Source organism: Zeus faber (genome assembly GCF_960531495.2).
Source record: "Zeus faber genome assembly, chromosome: 5".
Lineage (NCBI taxonomy): Eukaryota > Metazoa > Chordata > Actinopteri > Zeiformes > Zeidae > Zeus > Zeus faber.
This window is the reverse complement of record NC_137192.1, coordinates 17,712,223-17,735,835: the sequence shown is the minus strand read 5'-3', so window position 1 is coordinate 17,735,835 and position 23,613 is coordinate 17,712,223. Positions and strand designations below refer to the sequence as shown.

Here is a 23,613-nt window from a genome sequence, read left to right as displayed (position 1 = left end):
GTAACGGTGTAAAATACTATACATGGAGGTTTGGAGGGGAGACACCGTTTAAACCCAAAAGTGGTGATGTTTAAAAGACAAAAACAACAAAAACAAACCAAGAAAACAATGACACAAATCACAATGGATTAGTGAACACAAAAACACTTCACCAATTTAAACCTTTTATTGTATCAAACTAATTTAAATTACAGATGTAATCATTAATCAATTCAAATATAATTGGAACAAAAGCCCAGTGTCTAATTATTGTACAATATTCCTCATTCCAAACAGATATCACATTGTCCATAAATACACTCCCAGAGGGGAAACACACACACACACACACACACACACACACACACACACACACACACACACACACACACACACACACACACACACACACACACACAGGAATGTTTGTCTGACTTTTTTGGGTAAATTTTCAGCAACATCAGGGAACTCCTGCAAAGCGACTCCTGTTTCCTGTTTCAATTTGATAAATGGTGTGATTTCCTTTCGTCAGCCTAGAGTGAATGATTTTGAAGGACTGTCACGAAATCTACATTAAAATGCCTTTTCAGTGATACAAGACATACAGTACGTCAGATGTGGTGAATGTGGTGAACGCACGTACCTGGCACGTACAACAGTAGGGTTTTTTTTCTTTTTTTTCTGGTTTAAATGTTATATTTTTGGAAACGTAATATTATTTTCGTCAACAAAAAACAAAAAAATCAAAGTACGTGGAGGAGCTCATGTTTGGAGTTTGCCGAATGTACATCCAATGCCATGCAGGAGCGGTGTCTCACAATCACAACTGAATTGGCCAAAAAAGCATTTCAGAGAATTTTAAACAACTTTCAAGGTGCTTTAACGGGGACATCATCTCGTAAGCTGCCAATATTTTAGGGCCGGCTCACTATTGACTATTTACAGGGATGTAAATTGACAAAAGTAACTTACTACACATTATGAATTGTCTAAACAAAGTCTACGTCAACCCTTTATAACATAACCATGAAAACTTTAGGATCTTTTCGGATAAGCAAACTGTGGTTTAATCGAACTGCTCGACTGATGTCATCAATTATTTCTTCCAAAATAAAATGTTTTAAAATTGTTGTCTCAGATTCCCAAATTCTTGTGTGTGATGTTCTAATCGATCTCCCGTTAACCAATCAATGATAGCAACGTCGTTTATAAAGTAAATATGTTTATTCCTTCAAGACTGAACAATATTCAAGACGTCATGGCACATTTTGGGGGTAGTAGTTAAGGTATTTCAAACCACTGATTATCGAAGGGGTTAATAGGCATGTGGATTGTGGGTCTCAACATTTTATGATTGTGTTTGGTTGTGGACACAAGAAAATAAAAAAAGACAATTTCCTTTTTTTCCCCCTCCCCCGTCCACCAGACACCACGGCGGAATTTCCTTTAACGGATTTATGAATTGTTTGGTGCCGACGGGGAGGAATGGATAAACAAACCTATTAGAATCAAACAAGCATCCCTTTGAGGAATTAGGAGACAAATAAAGTGTAGAAACAACACAGAGTGGTTGCCAAGGTGGTCGCTAAGGCCTGACTGTAGAGAGAGAGGGAGAGGGAGAGAGAGAGAGAGAGAGAGTGAGAGAGAGACAGAGAGAGACAGAGAGAGAGAGAGAGAGAGAGACGCCCTGATGATGCTGTGTTTCCGACGTGAGACACCAGTCGCAGTCACTGTGTCGCTGGCTCGGACTGGGGAGGGCAACGGGACGCTCTATTTGTCCTTCTCCGCACTCGATTCCTTTGCTTTTTCCTCCGGCACCTGACTCCCACTTGTTGCTGCTGGTTTTGTACCTGCAGATCATCACAAAGGAGGATTAGAAGAGCCAAGTGACAGGATACGATTATCTGTACATCTTTTATATCTAATCTCTATATATACTGTACACATAAATATACAGTGTAGCTAATCTGCATTTATATATAGAACTTTTTTTACCGAAACTTTTTTCTTTAAAAAAAACTATTTTTATGTGCGATGCTGACACATTTCTGATTGTATTTGATATTTTTAACATTCTTGACTTTTTACTTTCCATTTGCTTTGGCAATGTGTGTACAGTATGTTTCCCATGCCAATGCAGCCCTTTGAATTGAATTATACAGTCGAGACAGACGGACGGACGGACGGACGGACGGACGGACAGACAGACAGACAGACAGACAGACAGAACATACAGTATAGTGCAATATGTGACCATGTCCTTGGATGCTGGATCAAAGTCATTCCACAGATGCTTGCTGACTTGTGCGTTTACATGATATCAAGCCAAGCAGGCGGCTCCAACTATTTTCCGCATATATAAATAAACACTTCTAATGATGATTAGCCCCGCAGGGTTCGGCCCTTTGAAGATATCTGGAATGGAAAGTGTTTTGCTTTAGGTCCATGTTCCCGCCGCAGCACTTTGATGTACCTGCTTGTGTGCCGCTCTGCGCTGTGGAGGGACCGGCCTCCAGCGGGACGTTGGAGCATCCCACCTCCTGTTTGGAGAGGGGGCACTCAAGGCCCCCTCCGTCTTCTAATAGACTCTCCCGTGAGAACTCTTGAGAGAGGGGGTAAGGAAGAGAGCGAAAGGGATGAAGAGATCAGTGGTTCTCAATGTGCGGGGGGCCCAGGGGTCGTTCAAGAGGTTCCAGGGGGTCCCCAGCAAAATGATGACTAGTTCAACGTCACCATTATTTAATGTACAAGATATAAGCACCATTACAGAATTGGGCAGTTTCACTGTTTTCTCCCTAGCAATGGTATGGGATGGAATCTTTGACTAAATCATATTTAACAATTAAAATCTTAAAAAAAGATATATATTCCTGAGGCGATATATTACCAAATGAGGATCCGCGGCCTTAATGCGTATCAAATTAAAGGTCCTTGATACGACAAAAAAAAAAAAATGGGAATCACTGTCTTTGAGGTATCAAAAAATAAAAAAATTAAAACGGGTGGGCAGAAACAAAATAGAATTTGGATAACAAAAGTAAATAAAGTAAATAATGGTTGAAATGTTCGGGGTCCATCCTGCCTGAGAAACCTGTTTTTGTGGACAAATAACTCCAATTCACTCCGGCCCCCCATCATCAATCAATCACCCTTGACATTTATTACTCACACTGGGTGAGTTTAAAAGGGTGACCTTTCAAGGGCACGGACACACACACACACACACACACACACACACACACACACACACACACACACCACCATCTTCACAATTTGCTGTTTTAATTTGGATGACGGGTCAAAAACTGTGCTTCCACTGTAACCCCTTGTGAAAGACACGGAAATATCACTTGATAACTTGCAGAGTGTCACTTCAAAGAACAGGATGGTACGACCCGGACGGGGTTCTCGGAAACGTTCCCTCGGCCGAGGAGCCTCCGCCCTTTTTTCCGGACATCAAATGAAACAAAATGTTCCACCGCTATGCGATCACACGCCCCATCCGGGCTTTCATGATGCGTCAGCTCCAGGAAATAACCCAATCCGTTGCATACGACGCGTTCCGTATCCCGCGACCATCCAGAGCGTACGTTCCGGGGGGAAAAAAAAAACGGGGGAATAAATTGTCCTGCGCTGAGAGGCTGAGTTTGGTCTTTTGTTACTGAATGTGAAAGTGGTTGGCACGGAGACGCGGCGTCACTGCCAAGGTGCCACTTCCAGCATTTAAGTGATGACATTCAAGTGTTCGTCTCTCCCCCTTCACTTCATTCAATCTCCACTATCCACTCCATCCATCTCCCTTCCTCTAACCCCCTTCTTCATCCCTCTTTCCTTTATCATTCTTCCCCAATCTTACCCTGCTGCATCTCCTCGCCTCATCCCTCTATCCCACGATTTTCCTTGTTGAAATGTACCATTTCCATGAACGCCTTTCCCTTTTCCCTTCACGAGGCTGCATCCATGACCTCCTTATCTTTCCAGCCGCATCCTCCCTCCTTTCATCCTTCTATCGTTCTCCCCGTCCCGCTCTCAACTCAAAGTCCCCTTTCATGACAATCCATTCTCGATGGGCAGCGCTCTCTCCATCCCTTTTATTCCGCAGTAGTATATGATAAACCTTCCGAGTTCCTGCACCAACCCTATCGCTGAATCCTCCGTGATTATCAAAGCACGTCCGCTTTAATGTAATTGTTTGAGGAGCTGTGCCTCAGTAGTTAGCAGGCCGGTTTAAGATGTGACCTTTTTTTGGCAGCTGCATCTGTATTCCCCTTCCATCCCTGCACAGGCCTGTGTACTCTCCATTTTTCTCTCTCTCTGAATTAGGAAGACTGTCCTTTACTCTGTATTCCAATGGGTAATAGGCTTGTGAAATAAGGTTACACTTCATTAATCCCCGGGGAGCAAAATTCATTTAACGTCGTGGTCCATATGTGGGAGGTGACATTGTTGGTGACTGTGGGTGGCGTCTGTTCAGGCGCCATTGTGGCAGATCCGCCTCCCACATGCCATCCGAGTGGCGTTTTCAGGGCCCTCTGGCACAGAGACACAGACAATGGGGTAGCAGACACACAAGTTTGTTGTAGAGAGTGGGCTGGGTGGAACAAGCCCCGGGAGCAGATGGACAGCATGTCATGACAAGGCCTCCTCTTCTGTGTGTGTGGGGTTGGGGGTTTTACCTGTCGCTCGTTCGACCAACCAACAGGTATACAGCCACTGATCCTGGGCCCAATTACCTAGACCCAGGTCAGGTGTGGCTGCTCAAACCTCACCATCCCCACACCACGGTGACATATTGTGGTGTGGGCATGGTCTGGTTGAGCAGCCACACCTGACTTGGCTCTAGGTGATTGGGTCAGAGTGGCTGCATACCTGTTGCTCGTTGGTCCAATGAGCAACAGGTAAAACTGCCATCCCCACACTCACTCAGATAGGAGTCCTGTCATGAGATATTCGATCTACTCCTGGCTAATTCCACCAAGCCTTCTCTCTACAATAAACTGGTGTCTACAACACATGGTCTTCTGTGTCTCTGTACCGGAGGGCCCTGAAAATCCCACTTTGGTGGCGTGTGGCGGACAGAACTGCCACACATATAAAGTACTATGCATAGTGAGAAAGGCTTTACACTGACTCCAAACATCCATCCGACAGTCGGAACCCCCCTCCTCTCCAGGTCACTGTAGTGCATTTTTCATCAGAAATTATATTTTTGTTTAAAACTTCCTTTATATTGTGTTTGCAAAGTGCAAAAAACAGAGATTTATTAATAGTGGAAATGGTGGCATTTATCATTAAGGTTAATAACATCATATATTATATAAGTAACTTATTTACTTTGTTTTAAGCCCATTTCCAATAAAAATAGTGGATCTGGTCATAGTGTCGGATCCAAAATTTGTTGCAAGAGTTAAAAAATGTTCAACGCATCGGATACAGAAATATCGCACCAAAGGGGGTGGAGGCTTTCACATGCTGTTTTCGATTCTCCATAAAAATGAATGACGTTTGTCGGATTCAGCGTGAATTCAGCTTTTATGTAGACAGCAGATCTCTGACCGTGGAAAGGTTTGTGTCCATACAGGGCACGCAGGGTATATGGTGTGTCCCTCTCCATCTTCCCTCCACCTTTACCTTCCATTTGGCAGCGGAGCTTCTCGAAGGCCTCGGCCGTGACATCGTCGTCGTGCGGGAGCTCTTCGCCGGCGGGGACGGAGTCGGGGCTGGGCCGGTCCGACAGGCAGCTCTCCGAGGAGCACTCGTCCCCCGGGCCCTGCTGCTGCCGGTAGAGGTGGTGCTCCACCATGAACTGCAGCTCTGGACGGCGGAGGAGGAGAGGATGAAGAGGAGGAGGAAGGGGAAAGGCAGGGATGAAGGGAGGGAGGGGCGTGCGTAGAAGTGGGGAAGGTTTGAGGATGGGGGGAGGACAGGAGGACGGAGAGCGAGGTAAGGATATAAAAGGGTGAAATCGAGGAAAGGAGGCGAGTAGAGGATGGGGAGTAAAGTTGTGCAAAGATTGGATGAATTAAATGGTGACAAAGAGATCGAGAGAGAGAGAGAGAGAGAGCGACAGACATGGAGGTGAACATTTGATGGGGAGATGAAGCGAGAATAATGACAAACAAGTGAGTGAAATGGAAGAGGCATTAAAAGAAAGGAGGAGGTGGAAGGCAGGAGGATGAGTGCGAGAGGCGCGATGAGCACGCACAAGGACAGAGGTGCAGTTTGGAGTGTAGGAGGGTGATTAGTGATCGCCTCCTTTAACTTCGTTAATCATCTCCTTTATCCCCGTTTTTATCGCTGCTAATCTGCACGTCGAGAGGTTTCAGAACGCGCTCATTAGGCCTGCGGGCATGACTCACGGTGTGTTAAATTGTTCAGGCGCAACAAGGTGATATACAGCGTATGCTCTTAATTTATTTTATCTTCAATTCTACAGGATTACTTCTCCTCATCCTACCATGGCTGCTTCCACTTTGGTTTTGAGAATTAATCTGAATGTTAGGATATAAAAATTATTTTGGAGCAGTTAAGAGAGACAGGAAACATTGGGGTAGAGATAGGAAGACAGACTGGGTCATGAGTGGGCCACTGAGTGGTTTGAAACATAGCTAGGGTGACCACAATTTGAGACCCCCAAACACTCTGTTGGGGCAGGGAGGGGGGCCGTTATGCATGGTGCTTTTTTTGTTTTGTTCAATAAGGTAACGGAGAGGAACGAGGCACGGGGACGCGCGGATTATTTTTATTTTAATTGTGCTGAAAACAGGGACAATTTGGTTGTGAATGTTGAAAACCGGGACGTTTCATTGTTTTACAGATATCGGACCAACCTGGACGGCTGGTCAACGTAAACATTGCACACTCCCCCGATAAAAATCCCATTGATTGATTAAACTACGAAACAGCCTGTACCTTTCATGGTGGGCGTGCCCTTCTGCCCTTTCCTCCTCTGCCTGGGGGAGTTCAACAAGGCCGCCTGGGAAACAAAAGCAAGAACCGACAATGCAGAGGACTCTTTTCCATGTAAAATAAGTCGACGTTTTAAAGACTCAAGAAGCACATGACACGTTACCTTATACAGCTGGTTTGGAAGACGATCCTCATCTATTTCTGTGAGGTTTAGAACAGGCAGAAGGAAAACAGCACGTTGGGTTTCCCGTTAATATGAAATAGGCAATAAAAAGTACAAAGTTTGACTTGACTAGAAAACACCGGGTGCATTAGATAATTATAACCAGCAATGGGGTAATATTTGATATTCTGCAGTTTTTCTTTTCTACATTTGAGCTTGGTGAATACACTTATAGCATCATTCCCAAATTAAGTTGTTTTTTTTATTTGTGATTGTGATAAGACAAGATACAATAAGATAAGATAAACACTTAACACTTAATTCCCGGGGGGGAATTCAGGCGTTACAGCAGCAAAAACAGTGCAGTCAAGAAAGAAGAGATAAGAAATGACACATACTGCTAGTCCATATCTATCTACACAAAGTTAACATGGAGTAGCGATGGGAACATTATGAGACAATGACGAAAAAATTATCAGAAAATTGGACTCTGTTAAGTGTAATTTACTTAAAATTACACTCACTTACAGTATAGTGGGACGCCTGTAAAACTAAATAGATATGTACAACTGAACTATTCTGGGCTCCAATGGAAACACAGACTTACATCATGTTTAATCAATAGATGAAATGTGACCCTGTGCTCATTATGGAAGGACTGGAAAAAGGAAAAAACACGGTTCGACTGGTGTACATTGAAACCACTAAGAGTGATCAATACCGTGAGTGTTGAACCTACATCCAACTCTCTGCCTCAGAACTTTTTTTTTTTTTTCTAGGACACCACCTTGTTGCCAGGCAACCAATGCATCCCTTGGCAGCAGCAGCACACACACGTGAGTGTGTTTCCTTCTCAACAGTCTGTTCAAGGCTGTTAAAAATGCCACTGATGCCGCTTTCTACACCCTTTGTACTGAATACAAACCCGGTGGGGTATGGAACCCCGCACAAAACGCACCCGGTTTTTAAAAAGCAGAATTCCTTGCGCTTTGCATATTTATGACGACGAGCGAAAGTGAATCCTATTTTTAGTGCCTCCCGAGATTTGCGTGCGATGGTCTTCATAGACCTATGAAGGATGTTGTGTAATATCCACACACAAAAAAAAAAGAAACAGGCAGGAAAGATTCAACTCCGAGACGGAGGTTAAACTGGTTCAGAAATGGAACTTTATATTTTATCATTCCAGTAACATTTCTGTGGGTTTATATGTTGATACTACCCAGGTACAGTCCTAAAAAGCGGAAATGGGAAATGAATACAGATGGAGACATCCCTTCCAATGATGAAAAAATGAAACTGCAGAGTAATTGCATTTTTAACCATAGCAAACATTTGTATATATAATCGGATGGTACAGCGTCACTGTTTGGACCAGTCTGACCTATTTTAGAGCCCCCCATAAACGTACTGTAGTAAAAAAATGCCATTTTTAAATGATTGATTCGGCATGCAAAGCACACGCCCAAAAACCATGGAGGGTAAATCCAGTGCCGCTGAGAGAACCGCTTATCGAAAAGTAAATAATATAGACAATATAATGTTATATCGACATATCAAGTCGAGCAATAGCCAAATTATTTATTGACTTTGGGCCTTGTCATGGTGGGATAACCATTTTTTAGGACACTGACTTAACTTAAAAAAAAAAAAAAAAAAAAAAGATTTATTTAACACACTCACTTTTTCAGCTTAAATCCTTCAAGTGGCAAACTGAGTTTTATTTAGCACACTGTCTGTGTGGTTCACATAGCCTTCATCATGTTAACTAAATTAACCCTTTATCAAGTTAACCCTGATAAAACTGTGCCAAATAAATGTCGCCAGCTGTACAGGTGTAAACCTAATAATATAATTTGGGTTGACTGGCTGTATGGAAATATACTGTATATACCCTTTCAGACTCAAATACTCAAAATGATACACCGACATGATTTATAGTGACATTGATATTTATTTTTTTCAATCTGAAATCTGAACAGCAATTAAATTCAAATTGGTTTGAAAATGTATTTAACTTTTCCATATAAAAGGTTAATAGATCACCGTTAAAGCCCATAAACAGAATTACATAGGATTACGCTTCAGATGTTATTGACTGTGTGTATTTCCACCATCTGGCCTCTCGGGGAGATGGAAGACTAATCGAAGAGTCTGTCCGGTATCGGTGATTCAATCACTTGTGCTCCGGGCCTTCTGTGCATCTGACACCAGTCAGACCAGAACAGATTGCCTCTCCTTGCTTCCACTCCATTCAGCCATTTTGGAAGGCTTCGTAAGCTGCCATACACTGCTGCCCTACGTGGCAGGCGGATATTAAAAGAATATGACCAATAGGAAAAATACACCAACTGTACAACCCTCCTGGAGCGGATCAAACTTCAAAGAGGGTGAATGTCACATTATTGATATGTTCACATTATTGATATATTCACATTATTGATAATCACAATTATAATTCTGCATTGAAAGCAGTGGGAAGTCTTTTACACTTTTTTTTTTACCTCAAGAAATGATATTGTTGATATCAAGAATGTCTGTTTTTTTTTTTTATATCAACAATGTGATTTCTATATCAAAGAGTAGATTTTCCAACTAGTTCAGTCAGTATTGCAACTAGTTTGGAAAAAGGGAACAAAGGCGGGAACGGCTTGCCATAGGCGCCTGTCAACATCCCGTCATCCTCATTACCAGTGTCAGCGCGCCACCAGTGGGGGAGGGTTCACATCAGGCGCCTCCTTGGCACAAGGCTGCCGCCACAGCTCAGGGCCTGCAGCCTGTGTGTAAGTCGCCTCTCTCTCTCTCCTCGTGGTTATTTCCTGTGATTCGTTATTGGAGCAAGGGAGCGCGGGGCAGAGTGGAGTAATCTGCAGAGCATTAAATAATGCAGCGCCGCGTCTGATGTGGGCCACACTGGGGCTGCAGCCGAGCCCTTCTCCTTCTTTATCACCTCCCTATCTATCCCCTGGCGCCCCCTCTCTGACTTTGTCTGCGTTCTTCTGTCTTCTTTCCCAATTTCCTCTGATTTCTTGATTTTTGTTATCAAAATCGTAACTGCATATTTCCGTTGCCAACCGCTCCCTAGGAACTAAATTAAGCAAAACAATGAAAGGGAGCGCTGGTTCATACACGCGCAGAGCGTTGTTAATTCAGTCTCACGGAATAAGACGATATGATCAAATATGTTTTCAAAATGGAATAATTTCAAGAAAGAATTATTAATTATGCATTGCGACCTCAATACAAAAAAACATTGTTTCTTATATTAGCTGCGAGCGCTGCATATCATCTGGCCTTATTAACAAACATGAGTCACTTTGCCTTTTACTCTGCCAAACCATTTTCCTCAACCTTCACTTTATATTTTTACAAAGAAAACTACACAATTTATCATCAAATTGCTATCTGATATTTGTCAACACTATCAGGGCACCTCTCTCTCTCTCTCTCTCTCCAACCAATTTATTTCCTTCTTTTTATCCGGCTTTTTTGTTACCTCTATGTCCCCCTGGCACATGTTTTTATTGATTTTATTTATTATTTTATTCATTTATTATTATTCATATTTATTGATTTGATATTTATTTTAGCACTTGTCAATTTGTATGGTTAAATCACCTCCTGGACGTAATTGCTAGAATTGCTATCCATGCAACTAAAGTTAAATTTCACTTGATCTTATTCTTTCTCATTAATTCTTCTCTCTCTCTCTCTCTCTCTCTCTCTCTCTCTGATTATTCACAGATCAGATGATTCTCATCATCTCACCATGTCTCTAATGGTTTCATTAGGCATGCACACACACATACACACATACATACACACATACATTCACACATACATTAAGATCATTATTATTTGTATCATTTATGGCTAGATAAGTTGAAACTTTGTGAGCCAAAATAGAAACAAGGCTCCCTTCGTCGTGCTGTTTTCTCCAACACCAACGACAAAAATAAACACAGGGAATGCCAAACATGAACAATTAATTGCAAGCGTTCCTTTGTGGTGTTGATCCTTTTAACCAGAATACAATGCACAGAATTAGCTGGAAAAGAACACCTCCAAATTGTTTTATCCCCTCCTCCTCATCCTGCTGCTTCGTTTGCACGTTTTGCGTGGCCACAAAGCAGCAGCAGAATGTGCAAAGTGGGCTGTGCAGCGACCACGCTCCCTGTTGGATTACAACTCTCAGCATTCTGGCCGCTGTAGAAACTCTTACGGCAGAATGGGGGGCAGACAGGGGCACCAAAAATGAGGGATGGACGAAGTGACACCATCTGGGACTTTTAGTAGACTGTAACATAGAAAGAACCCTGCAAAGCTGAAAATTACATTCTTGGCTTGATGTGCACAGGGGTCGCGGTATGTTTCTTACAAATATAGGTGCATATCTTGACATTTCATTCATATATATATTGCTTTTTTTATAAAATAATTGATTACAGGTTTGAAATATCGCTCTATGACATAATGAAAGTGGAATCCACCTCAAATTCACATCGAACAGTTCATATGCAGTGTTTTGCATTGTGAAAGTGCAATAAGAATTCCTCATTGTTACAATGAGGAAATTAAACAAAATCAAAATGTATTTAAAAAAATTCTAAAATTAACTGGAAAAGAAAGTTGAACTGATCATCCGTGACACAACCAATCATGGGACATTTTCACCAATCACAGATGATGGGAAGTTGGGGAATAGGAACATTGTTTGTTTCTTGTACAAAGCGCTTTTTTTTTTTTTTGATGATACACATTGCGAATCTCCTGGATCGTTATGGGAGGAAATTGTGTATAACTTCACTGCATGACTCATGGTGGAATAAATCTCCAGAGGTTGTGTTTGATCATTAAGGCCCCATGAGAGGAGACATGCTTGTTTTTGTAACGGTGATGAGAATGTGCTGGGAGGTTTAAATTGGTGCATGCGACGGCAGGGACGATCTGTCGGAGCAATATCACAATATGGAAATATTTGAATTGCTTGAAAGTGATGACGATGCTGCTACAGCAGATGTGTCCATGGTGTGAGTTGTGTGTAATGGTTGTAATGTACCTGGTGATGATTGATCGCTGGATGCTACCAAAGTGGCAGGTGTCGGTCTGCGTCTTCTGATCTAAATTTAAAATAAGAAACACATATTAGTTAGCAAAGCTTTATTTACAAAGCACTTTCTAGGACACATTAGTACGAGTGGCTTCACAATTTGACAGGTGGCACAAAATGCAAACGCAATGAAATAAATAAACAAGCATGTTCAAGCAAAATGGACAGAAAAACTTCTAAAGCTTTATAAAGCTTCTAACATATAGAAGTGAGTTGCCATGCGCTGCATAAAGCCCATTCAACAGATCGAACAATTTGAGAGTGACAAATCCATTGAGTCGCTTTTTGACTTAAAGCCGGACGGAGGGATGGATAAAAGGCCTCGATTGGACGATCCGAGACACCAAGTGGTGGAATAGGGGATCAACAGCTCAGTAATGTAAGTAGGAGCAAGGCCGTGCGAGGCTTGTACTTGACCAGCAGAATACGGAAGTTTAAATCTCAGGCGGTCAAAAAAAACGGAGGCAAGAATTGGGGTGAGAAGGCTAGTATTGCTTTAGCCAGGGCAGCAGCTTGGTCAAGACAGGGGAAGAGAGGAAATTGCAGAAATCTAACCAAGAGAAAATGATGACAGTTGAGTTGACAGTTCCAGATCTTTGGCTGGTTTTAACAATATTTCTTCACCGGAATTGGTTGAAGTTCAAGTGCTGGTCAAAAACAACAATAATATTCCCAGAGGACCTCTCAGTTTTGTCAGGATGAAAATGAATAAATGTTGCGACAACATCCTGTCGTCATTGGCAACTAAGCAGTCATGAAGGATGATCATGGGGAAGCATGAATAGAATGAGAATAGGTCCAAGGATTGAGCCCTGAGGGACCCCACATAGAAGAGGAGCAGAAGAGGAGACATAATTGTCGATAGAAATATTGAAATATGTGAGTCTGAAATATGAGTCAGACAAGTAAGATGAATACTCTGTAAGGATAGTACTGTACAAGAAATACCAACCTAGTTTCAAAGCCTATCAATTAAAATTACACGATCAATGGTGTCGAATGCAGCGGTTAAGTCAAGATACACTCGAATTAAATTTTCAACCTTGTCAAATTAATATTAGTTGGCATTACTGATTATGTTTTAGTTGTATTAGTAAACTAAGTCTAAGTATGAATGGCAGTAGAAGTAGCTGTAAGTGGTGTAAAACAGTATTGTACTATGGGTTTTTAGTATAATATAAATGATGTTTAAATTATAGTATTTTTTTCAGACAGCTTTAATTTAGCAAGCAATACGGTGATATTAGGGTGTTACATAATACATTTTAATCCATCCGAATTGTACAACATTTTGTCACTAATGACCAAGCGAGATATGGGACGGATTTTAGAGAGCTTATGGTTAAAACATGCTGCTGCAAAATGCTCAAATAACATTAGGACTGTTTTAAAAACAGTTTGAGTTGTAGTGATTTCTCTTGATTTGATTTGGTCGTAACAGGGATTCTATGGGTGGAAATTGGAACTTTTGGGTCTTTACTTTCAAGGTAAAAGTTCAGCCACAGTTGCATTCTGCCAGTTTGTAGATTTCGGAGGAAATTCTACAGCGGGCCATTAATATTCTATTACCTATAGGATTTTCTGGTTAACCCTGCAAGGCCCACAGTTGCAAAATTGCATAAATCACTAAACCACCCTCAAGAAAATATATTTTTTAGTCAATGGTCCTATTGTCTATCCTTGCAATGCTATTGGATAGTAAATGTTTTTATGCTTATGTCATGTTATGTTTATAGGTCCGGCCATCCGGCCATGAACTCACACAACCTGCAAACGTTCAAGCTCATCTCTTCGTTTTACTGGACTGGATTTGTCAAGATTTATGTAAGTAGTTATAACTAAGCTCTAAATGTGTTTTCTCTGTTAACATTTTGATTTTAGGCCAGAATTGAACAAATGAATTAATAATTTTGGTTGCAGTATTTGAAACTATCTGTAGCAGTATTTTAAACGGTATCTGTATCTTATCAGTTAAAAAAAACAAAACCTTTACCTGATCCTTTTGTTCTGGGCTTTGTTTGTTTGCTCAAATAGCTGCTTGTTGCATTTTTATTGTAGATGTTTCTATCGTAACATAAACTAAACGCGTGAAACCTTCCGACTGGACCCTTGATTTCAATATTTTTCTATGAATTGAAACTGATTTTACGCCCATCTACCCCCAAACTGTTTGGAAGCAGGTAATTTTCATGGGACACAAATAAACAGCATTGTAGCCCTCACCTGAAAACATCACCTGGAACCAAATAGGTGTGCCATCACACTTACAGCAGAAATCGTCACACTTATTTCATTCACTTATTTACATCAGTTGAAAACCTTTATGCTGCCCACCCGGCAATAGAAGAAAGAAAAGCCTCTACACACACACGCGCACGCACACACACACACATACACACACACACACACACACACACACACACACACACACACATACACACACTAAATCCACTCCTGAGCTCTCGCTGACAGTACTGCTGACTAACAGTGAAGGTCATGTGAGCCCCGCCCTTCCTTGCAACTTTGCTGTTACGAGGCAATTACAAAACAGCCTCGTCTGCTCCCGTCAACCTGTCTTCTCCCAAACAGCGTGGCTCACACTGCACAATGTTCACAGCAATCGCGGAAAAATACAAACAGTGTCAAAACAATGCAATCTATTGTTTGAACAAAAAGAATGAGGAGCTTTGAGCACTCACGACTAAACTTGGAGATTGTGAAAAGAGTCTTTTACTAATTTGTAATTGACTTATGATGAGCATTGGGCACATACTGTGTTATTAAATTATAAGTATGAGGGTGGATGTACAGTATGTATGTATAGGCCTTCAATATGGTAAGATTTGATGAATGGTGTATTGGGATGAGTAGTGTCTCAGCTAATAGTGCTCAAGAAAATGTAAATTCATTACAATTCCGTACAGAGAAGAAATAAAATTGTAAAATGATCAGGTTGAAAATATTACTGAAAAGTGAATACAACTAAAATATTCAAATTATATAGTATATCAAGCATAAAATAACAAAGAGAGAGAGAGAGCGAGAGAGAAAGAGAGAGAGAGGGGGGGGGGGGTGAGAGAGAGAGAGAGAGAGAGAGAGAGAGGTGGGGTGATGGAAGATGGGGGGATTTGTTTGACTCTTGCTGTCCATGCTGCTGTCTGTGTGTAATCAGCAAAGCAGGAAATAAAGCCACGGTCACCTCATTTAGATTTTTGGAGTCAGCAGTATATTAGCAGCATTTTGGGACTTCCCAGAGAGGGACGTGGCCCTTTACCCCAGGGGACCGAACAAAGGACGGCGTCAGAGGAGTCACCACAGTACGATGAAATTGGTAAAGTTACTAAGAATACCGGTTAAATGTATTAACACTCATGTTGCCAGATTGGTAGCGGCCGACAGGGGAAGATTACAGATTACAGATTCCACCAAAATTACAGTATGCCATTCTGTGTGATATAATCACATTACAGAAGTTGACTGTATGCCATTTATTAGGCATGTTGGAGTTATGTTCCAATAATTAGTAATAAGAAATCATTTTAATAGTTAATTAGTCACAAATATTATGTACCCAAGAGAATTTTTATTTTTTTTCAAGGATGACTGTTGTTTGAATTCTTTGTATTCATTTTATTTTATGTTTGTACATAAACATTATCACAAGAGTTTATGTTTTGAAATCTTTAATTGTTTTAAACATGGTGTTGTGTGAAGCTATGTGACTTTTGTGTATAAAGTTAAAGTACCTTCACTAGTTATAAATTGTCAGCAGTCAATTAAAGGAAAGGAGATGCACTAAAACTCTGCCTCCTCCATCATTTTGATCCTTGTCTCTCTAAAGTTTGCGTGCAATTTAAATTTTACTAAACAAGCTTGGTCCAGCCACCCAGCTGGAAAACTGCGTTTTCACCAAACCTTGCAGTTTTTGCAATGTTACATTATTTTCCTTTTTTTGTTTTTTGAACCGTTCCCAAACGACATTTACCCCGACACCATCCAATTGCCAACTGGAGACGCCAATGGCGCGGCTGGAAATCACCAGCAGAAGGGACGAACTGCAGCGGGCGGCCGCTACCACTCCACCTGGCCCAACAGCTCCAGAGAGCCACTGAAACTCTTCTTCCAAATCTGCTTGTGATACGGGTTGATGTCGAATTGAATTAATAATATTTTTAGAGAAGTTAACAACCCAAAGTGTGTGCCTTGTTTTATTATTTTAATCAAAGCGTCACATAACTTTCTACCTCACTATTGTTTCTGAGTTAAAGTGTGTCACCATTTTTAAATCCTGCATTAATTAATTAATTTATTTTCTTTATCATTTATTTTATTTTATTTTCATTTGTCATATGTTTACTATTATTTAATTTATTTAAGTAGTAAGTCCATTTATTGGAAACAAGTCATCTGTTGGTTAAGGGGGGAATGCAGTAGTCCATGTATCACACAAGAAGTCCTTCAATCCTTCTGAGACTGATCAGTTATGGTTAATTTGGTTTGTATAATTTTGTCTAGGGAATAAGCAAGAGTGGTGCCCCATAAAAAATATCATCCTTATAAGATAGTTAAAATATGATAATTTAACAATTAATAAACCATATAATACTACCTAAATCAAACTCCTTTTTAAACAAGTGCAACTTCAACTCTTAATGTGGTCATAATCCGCTAAAGGAATACATGTATATGTAAATGTTATTGATTATAAATTGATCATTATAATGACCTACAATGCATACTCTCCACGGCAAAAATCAACAACAACAAAAAAACTAGCAGGACAAATGAGCAGTCTGCATCTAATATCTTGTCGCTGGCGCAAATTAGCTTTTTAGATTTGAAGAGGCCGAATTACCTTTCAGAGCGCGGAGCCAAGGAGCAGAGGGAGGTAGCGTGAATGAGGAGAGCCTCTTTCCTCACAACCTCCTTTCATAGCCCAAGTCGCTCCATTGACGCACATATTTTTTTCCAGGGAGCCTCACTGACCTCATGGCCTCTCAAACATACAATGGAGCTTAATAAAGAACACACTGTGGTCCTGCAACTCTCAAAGGACGCATAGTGTTCGTCTCTTGACAGAATCCACTCAATGCACAAATCTAATAAAAAATAATTATTGTGTTGATGTTTTATGCCTGTGCATGTAGGTTTGAGATGGCCCCATGTCGCAGCACACATTGCACACGGCTCCCATAGTGGCACCGTCGCCCATAGCTGTGCACAACTGATTACACACTAATTCATTGTAATTCTGCTCAGTCCCCGATCCTCGACTCGCACAAATACCAGCGATGCCCCCGGAGAAACGTCCAACCCGTCTGACTGCCAGGCCTGCTTTTCAACCTACACCCTGACAAAAATGCAGCTCAGCCTCCTCTGAAAACAATGAACAAAATGGGCCTTGTCTCAGTGTGGGGTGGTCAGGGAAAGCCATGCACGCCCACTGTGTTATTTGCTCACAGTTGTATTGGAAATATTTTTAGCCGGAGAGCCACCGTTTTTGATGCTACCAGGGAGGCTGAGTGTCCTGTGCTTTGTTTGAAATGGGATTAATGTGTTTATGGGAACAGGTTGTGAGGTTTGAAAGTATTTCCATTTTCTTTTTCTTTTTTATTGGATTGTGCACTATTACGACCTATTACCATGGGATCACTCAAGTTCAATTACAACTGAGTGGAAATTAAATTTAAAGGCATTAGAGAGCTTAAGTTAGAGTTGTGAGTTTATGGCATCCACACTGAAATACGGCTGGTAATCCTTTGCTAATTGGGGCATCACAGATCCAGTAATCTACTGTATGCCTCTGGCAGTGGCGTCGATTTTTGCATTTCAAATTCGGGAAAAGTGTTTAGGGAACTCAAAATTCTGAAGCCTCACATCCTTCATTTTCAGTATAAGCCCTCCAGCGCTCCTGAACCAATCCACACAGGACCAGCCCCAAATGTTTTAATTTGATCTTATAATGAACCTTTCTTATGAAACACGGTCACCATTTACTTTAAAGAGATTGGACAACCAAACTGTAATAGTCTGCCCTATACGTTCAATGGCAACACCATAGTGCAATTAATGGATATAAGGGACCGTCTATCTTTAACTTGCAACGTCTCATTTTTCACTCTTGCTTTTGACACATGATCATGCTCCTACGGTTTCACCTCAGCACGCTGCCACTGTAAATCTTCAAGCTTACTCTCTGACCACTTCTCGAATTTAAAGGCATTAGAGATCATAAATTACTGTTGTGAGTTTATGGCATCGACACTGAAATACGGCTGGTAATCCTTTGCTAATTGGGGCATCACAGATCCAGTAGTCTACTGTATGCCTCTGGCAGTGGCATCGATTTTTGCATTTCAAATTCGGGAAAAAGTGTTTGGGGAACTCAAAATTCTGAAGCCTCACATCCTTCATTTTCCATATAAGCCCTACAGCGCTCCTGAACCAATCCACACAGGACCAGCCCCAAATGTTTTAATTTTTATCTTATAATGAACCTTTCTTATGAAACAAGGTCACCATTTGCTGTAAAGAGATTGGACAACCAAACTGTAATAGTCTGCCCTATACGTTCGATGGCAACACCATATTGCAATTAATGGATATAAGGGACCGTCTATCTTTAACTTGCAACGTCTCATTTTTCACTCTTTCTTTTGAAACACAATCATGCTCCTACGGTTTCACCTCAGCGCGCTGCCACCGTAAATCTTCAGGCTTACTCTCCGACCACTTCTCCATGTAATTTGACTCAAAATGAAAATAATTATTTATGGGACGCCCTCTTTCCTCTCTCTCTCTCTCTCTCTCTCTCTCTCTCTCTCTCTATCTCTCTCTCCATCACTCTCTCCTCCCTCCTCATCTTTCAAACCTTCTGTCCCCTTTTTCTTTCACTCCCTGCTCTATTCCTTTGTCTTTCCCCTCATGACATGCCTTCCTAATCATTTTTTATTGTTTTTTTTCCCCTTCCTTTCATTGACTCATGTAAAGCATTGGCATGGGTCGGGGGGGGGGGGCTCCGATTCAATACACAAGTTGTAATTGAATCTCTGCGCGAAATAGATCCGCGAACAATGTTCACTCACACATGCAGCGACGAAGACGAATCCCAAAATGACGTGGAGGTGGCTGACAATGGGCGCTCTTGCTCGACAATAGGCCGAGATGAAGGGTGATTAAAACCACGCGGGGAAGCGAGCAGATGTCCTAAAATGCACTTTACGGGCCCCAGCGACTAACCACCTCGCTTTTTCGTTTCTGCTTGGGCTGAGTGGCTTAATTCCAAACAGTTATGCATGACATGATAACTTCAAAATGATAATCTACTTTCGCTGTAACAATCCTTCTTGGAAAATGTCCTTCGGAAAGGCGTTTTTTTTTTTTTGGACTGTTCTGGTCGGAGCCAAGTACGGCGATTGTTCTGGGTGGTGATGTTTGAAGTGAGGCCATATTGGGGGGGGGGGGGGGGGGGGGGTGTTCTTCCAGGAACACATATTAGTCTGTGATGGAAAAAAAAATCTGAATTCCAAATGTCACGATGCATCATCCTAAAAGGGGATTCATCTCCCTCATGGCGGAAGGGTCATCAATTCTGTCTCCTGTCAAGAGCTCTTTATGTGATAGGAGATAAATCCATGATGGAACACCATTCACAAATCAAAATACAATTAAAGAAAATTGAGCAGCGGTTGTTTTGTATTAAATCGAATTGTGGGGTCCCCCCCCCCCCACCAAAAAAAAATAGACTGCATCACGCGCCCCTTTTGATATGCAGTCAACATGACATTCAGTCAACATTTTGTGACCCTTCGGAGCCCATGCAAAAAAAGCTTACATTTACATTTAGTTATTTAGCAGACGCTTTTATCCAAAGCGACTTACAAGGGAGAATAACATTCAGGCTACATTGCGACAGAGACATTAGTGTAACAATAAATACCGCTATACTGCAATACTAGATAGCATAAACAGAGCAGTAATACACTACACAGCAACCTCAGCACTAGAGCTTGTCTTACATAAATATAACACCACGGGCTGATATGTTCGGATAAAGACAGCAGGGGGATTTTGGTTAAATCATAAACATGATAATAAACAGATTTTCAACCGGATTTAATCAACTTTAATCCAGTTATACTCTTATCGGGTAAAAAAACAAGATTCTGATATGAATTCCACCTGATGGTAATGGTTGACGGTTGATAAGGGAGATGGTTTGTTTTGGTTGTTTCTTCGTTTGTTTTTTATATTGGTGCGATGGTCAAACCTCAAAACCTGGAACCTGGAATATTGGACAATATTGGAGTGTTTCCTAGAAGATGTGAGTTGTCAGCCTGCCGGATTACTGAATCGTGGACACACACACACACACATGCGTGCGTGCGCGCACGCACATGCACGCACACACACACACACACACACACACACACACACACACACACACACACACACACACACACACACACACACACACACACTTTAGCGCCAGCATGCCTTTGGGGCTAAGGCTCTGTGGCTTGTCACAGTGGTCTTAGAATGAATAAGTGGCTAAATTCCCAGTGGCAAGCAGCCAAACTTCAGTCGTGCTTTTTTTTTTGCTTTTTCTTTACCTGAGATGCCGGGGATGTCTCTTATGTGTGTGTGTGTGTGTGTGTGCGTGTGCTGTTTTTAGGCAGAATGATAAATATAATTTCTACTTGTACGCAGGGTCAAATGAGGATCAGGGTAGTCAACATCAAACGCTAAGCAATATAGTTTCTGACGAATCTAATAAGTGCCGGCTGGCATCAGACTGATGCAGAGATAGAGATGCTGCTGTGGTGTACGCCGCTAGACACAAGCCCTGTGATGACAGCCAGACACAAAGACAGAGGGGAGAGCGAGAGGCAGGTACCTACATATCTGCCTTTCCATTTTCCATCTCTCTTCCTTTCTCTTTTTTTTCATGCACATATAAAATCGTTTTTTTTTTGTCTCGTTGTGCCGTGCCATTGAATCTTCAGTTGGCAAAACTCATATTGTTAAGTTACGCTCTGCTGTTTATTAATGTCCTTGATGTGTCCTTACATCCTTATTTACTTTGAAAAATCGACCTGCCTGGCAACATGGCACACAAGCGCGCGCACACACACACACACACACACACACACACACACACACACACACACACACACACAGGCTGACACACTCACCTGCATACACTTTATAATCAAAAATCAAAAACCTCTGTCAAAATCCACTACATGCCTATTTAATCAATAGCACTAATACGTTCTACACACAAGAATGGTCACAAAAGAGACATGGAGGACCTCCACAACTAACCATCTCACACTAATAAGCTCTTATCTCCGTCATTACTCCGCATGATTTAAAGTGACAGATATTGCAGTATATCCTATGTAACCCCCTCCTGTGTGGATAAATAAAGTGCTCTCTTATCTCATCTCATCTTATCGAGCAGTGTGAAAATGAAATGTGCATTATTTCTGTTCTACCCCCTCCACTCCCCACAGAGCAGAAGTAATATAACCTACCGGTGATTTTCTACTGCCATGGGTGGTATGCATGGACGAAGGGGCATTTTAAAGGCATATAGTTACACATTATTCAGCATAAAAAGCGATATGTTTAGAAGATGCGTTATCTTGATCATCATCATTAATATTCCTGCCATGAGGGTCATTGGCAAAATCACTCATAAACACACAAACAGACATAAACCTGGTGCAAGGATGGCTAAAATATCCCTCATAAATCCACTCTGCGTTGTCTCTGAAGGCTTTGAGACCAATATGCTGTGTGTGTATTTTGTTCATACACGACCCCCCGCACACACCCACACACACGGAAACACACACACACACACACACACACACACACACGCTCACAGCAATTATGAGCACAGCGATATCGCAGACCGATTCATATCCGCCTTCTCTGCAGAGACAGTGACGGACCACGACGGCTTCCTCTGAGACGTTCCGCACGGAGATGCAGCCGTCAGAAAAGCAGAGGAGAGTCGGACTCATAAATCTTTTCTGCTTTTCCCACTCAACGCTCGTTCATTATGGATGACTTCTCCCGGTCCATGTCAAATTTATAAAATGGAGGAGGCGGGGCGGCGTTCCTCCACGGCGCTCGCCGCGGACCCGACAACCCGGGACGCAATCATAAAGTTTGATTGACCAACGTTATCGCAACCTTGACTATTCCCACGTCCCAATCTTTATTTTAGATCCCCTGCAACGGAGTCGTACGCACTGAGGATCGCTCTGCATTTTAACTGCTCCCTCAGAGCATTTCTCTTGGGACCTCGGCAGTGCTGCACGTCTCTAAGCGGCTGGCGGAGGAAAAATCCGTTTCTCCAATTCGTCACGGACCTCTAAGCGCCGCATTACGGACGCTCGGCTAATGAAGTGTAAAGGCAGTAAGGAAAAGGTGAAAGCAAGACAGAGACGGTACTCTGCAGTTCCCGTCCTCCGTCCTGACGCCGTTCTGCACCCGCAGAGCACGGTGGCTCCGTCAACTTTTTCCTTTTAACACATTTCCCAGATTTTTTTCACATAATAGGACGATGATGATTGGAGGTCAACGTTGAATCTTGAATAAGAATGTGTGAGCGTGAAAGCCAGCGTGCTTGTCCCTCGGCCCAAACCGCAGATTTAAATGCACAAAGTCAGATCGAAGAGCTGCGAGTCCGATTTCTGCCGCCTTCCACGGCCGTGGAATTCCTTGTCGCTTTGCTCTCGCCCGTCGTTCCCCCGGACGGATGGTTTCCTTCTTCATTCTTCCGTGCCACATTAACTCTGAGCATTTAAGCATAGTCTTGGAACTGTACAGATTCTAATTCTGAGCGTCACTCCATCCAACTTCGTACCCCTCCCTCTTACCCCCACAGCCCCCCCCCCACCACCACCACACACACATCCTCTTCCTCCCTGCATCGCTTCCCCCCCTTTCCTCTTCCTCTTTCTCTTCCTCACCCCCACCCCCCACCTCCCTCCACCGGTACATACCTGTTCGGCTGCCTCCGGGTCCAGGTGTGTGTCCAGGAGTGGAACCGTGAACTGGATCTTCCTGGGACTCCCGGTTTCCATGGTGTTGCACGTTGTGTGTCTCTAAAGCAACCGAGAGGACAGAAGACACAAGCGAAAGGGGGCAGAGGAGGATCGGATCAGAGCAGAGGAGGAGGAGGAGGAGGAGGAGAAGAACCTGTGGAGGGTCGGAGGGCTCAGACCGGGTGGCCGGACATGAAGACAATTTTTTCTTTTTAAATGATTTAGTTTCTGACTGACAGGGAGAGATTTTGAATCTGCCTGACTCTTCTCAATGCCTGTCGACGTCCCTTCTTCAAAGACGGCCGCCGCCTCTCCTTTTTCCCCTCCCTCCTGCAATGTCTTTCTACTCCTATTTCTGTTGATCGACTCTATTTCCAGAACCAGACAGC

At 42.3% G+C, this 23,613-nt stretch overlaps 1 protein-coding gene across 1 annotated transcript; it reads right to left on the bottom strand.

The window, feature by feature from the left end:
- Window positions 1-268: 268 nt before the first annotated feature.
- Window positions 269-23,613, bottom strand: LOC307231088 (protein phosphatase 1 regulatory subunit 1A-like). Its single transcript, XM_080001648.1, has 7 exons — window positions 23,183-23,613; window positions 12,111-12,171; window positions 7,052-7,089; window positions 6,892-6,955; window positions 5,611-5,793; window positions 2,453-2,581; window positions 269-1,829 (listed from the first exon to the last, which is right to left on the bottom strand). The coding sequence occupies exons 1-7, from the start codon at window positions 23,261-23,263 to the stop codon at window positions 1,750-1,752; spliced, it is 636 nt and encodes a 211-aa protein (XP_079857774.1). The 5' UTR covers window positions 23,264-23,613; the 3' UTR covers window positions 269-1,749.

What these genes read in the sequence shown, in the direction of transcription:
- LOC307231088 (XM_080001648.1), bottom strand. Translation starts at nt 23,263, where the DNA reads ATGGAAACCGGGAGTCCCAGGAAGATCCAGTTCACGGTTCCACTCCTG. An exon ending in GGGCACGCCCACCATGAAAG is followed by an intron (nt 5,794 to 6,891) that starts GTACAGGCTGTT and finishes TCCGCCGTCCAG; the next exon opens with AGCTGCAGTTCATGGTGGAG. An exon ending in GCTCCGCTGCCAAATGGAAG is followed by an intron (nt 2,582 to 5,610) that starts GTAAAGGTGGAG and finishes CCCTCTCTCAAG; the next exon opens with AGTTCTCACGGGAGAGTCTA.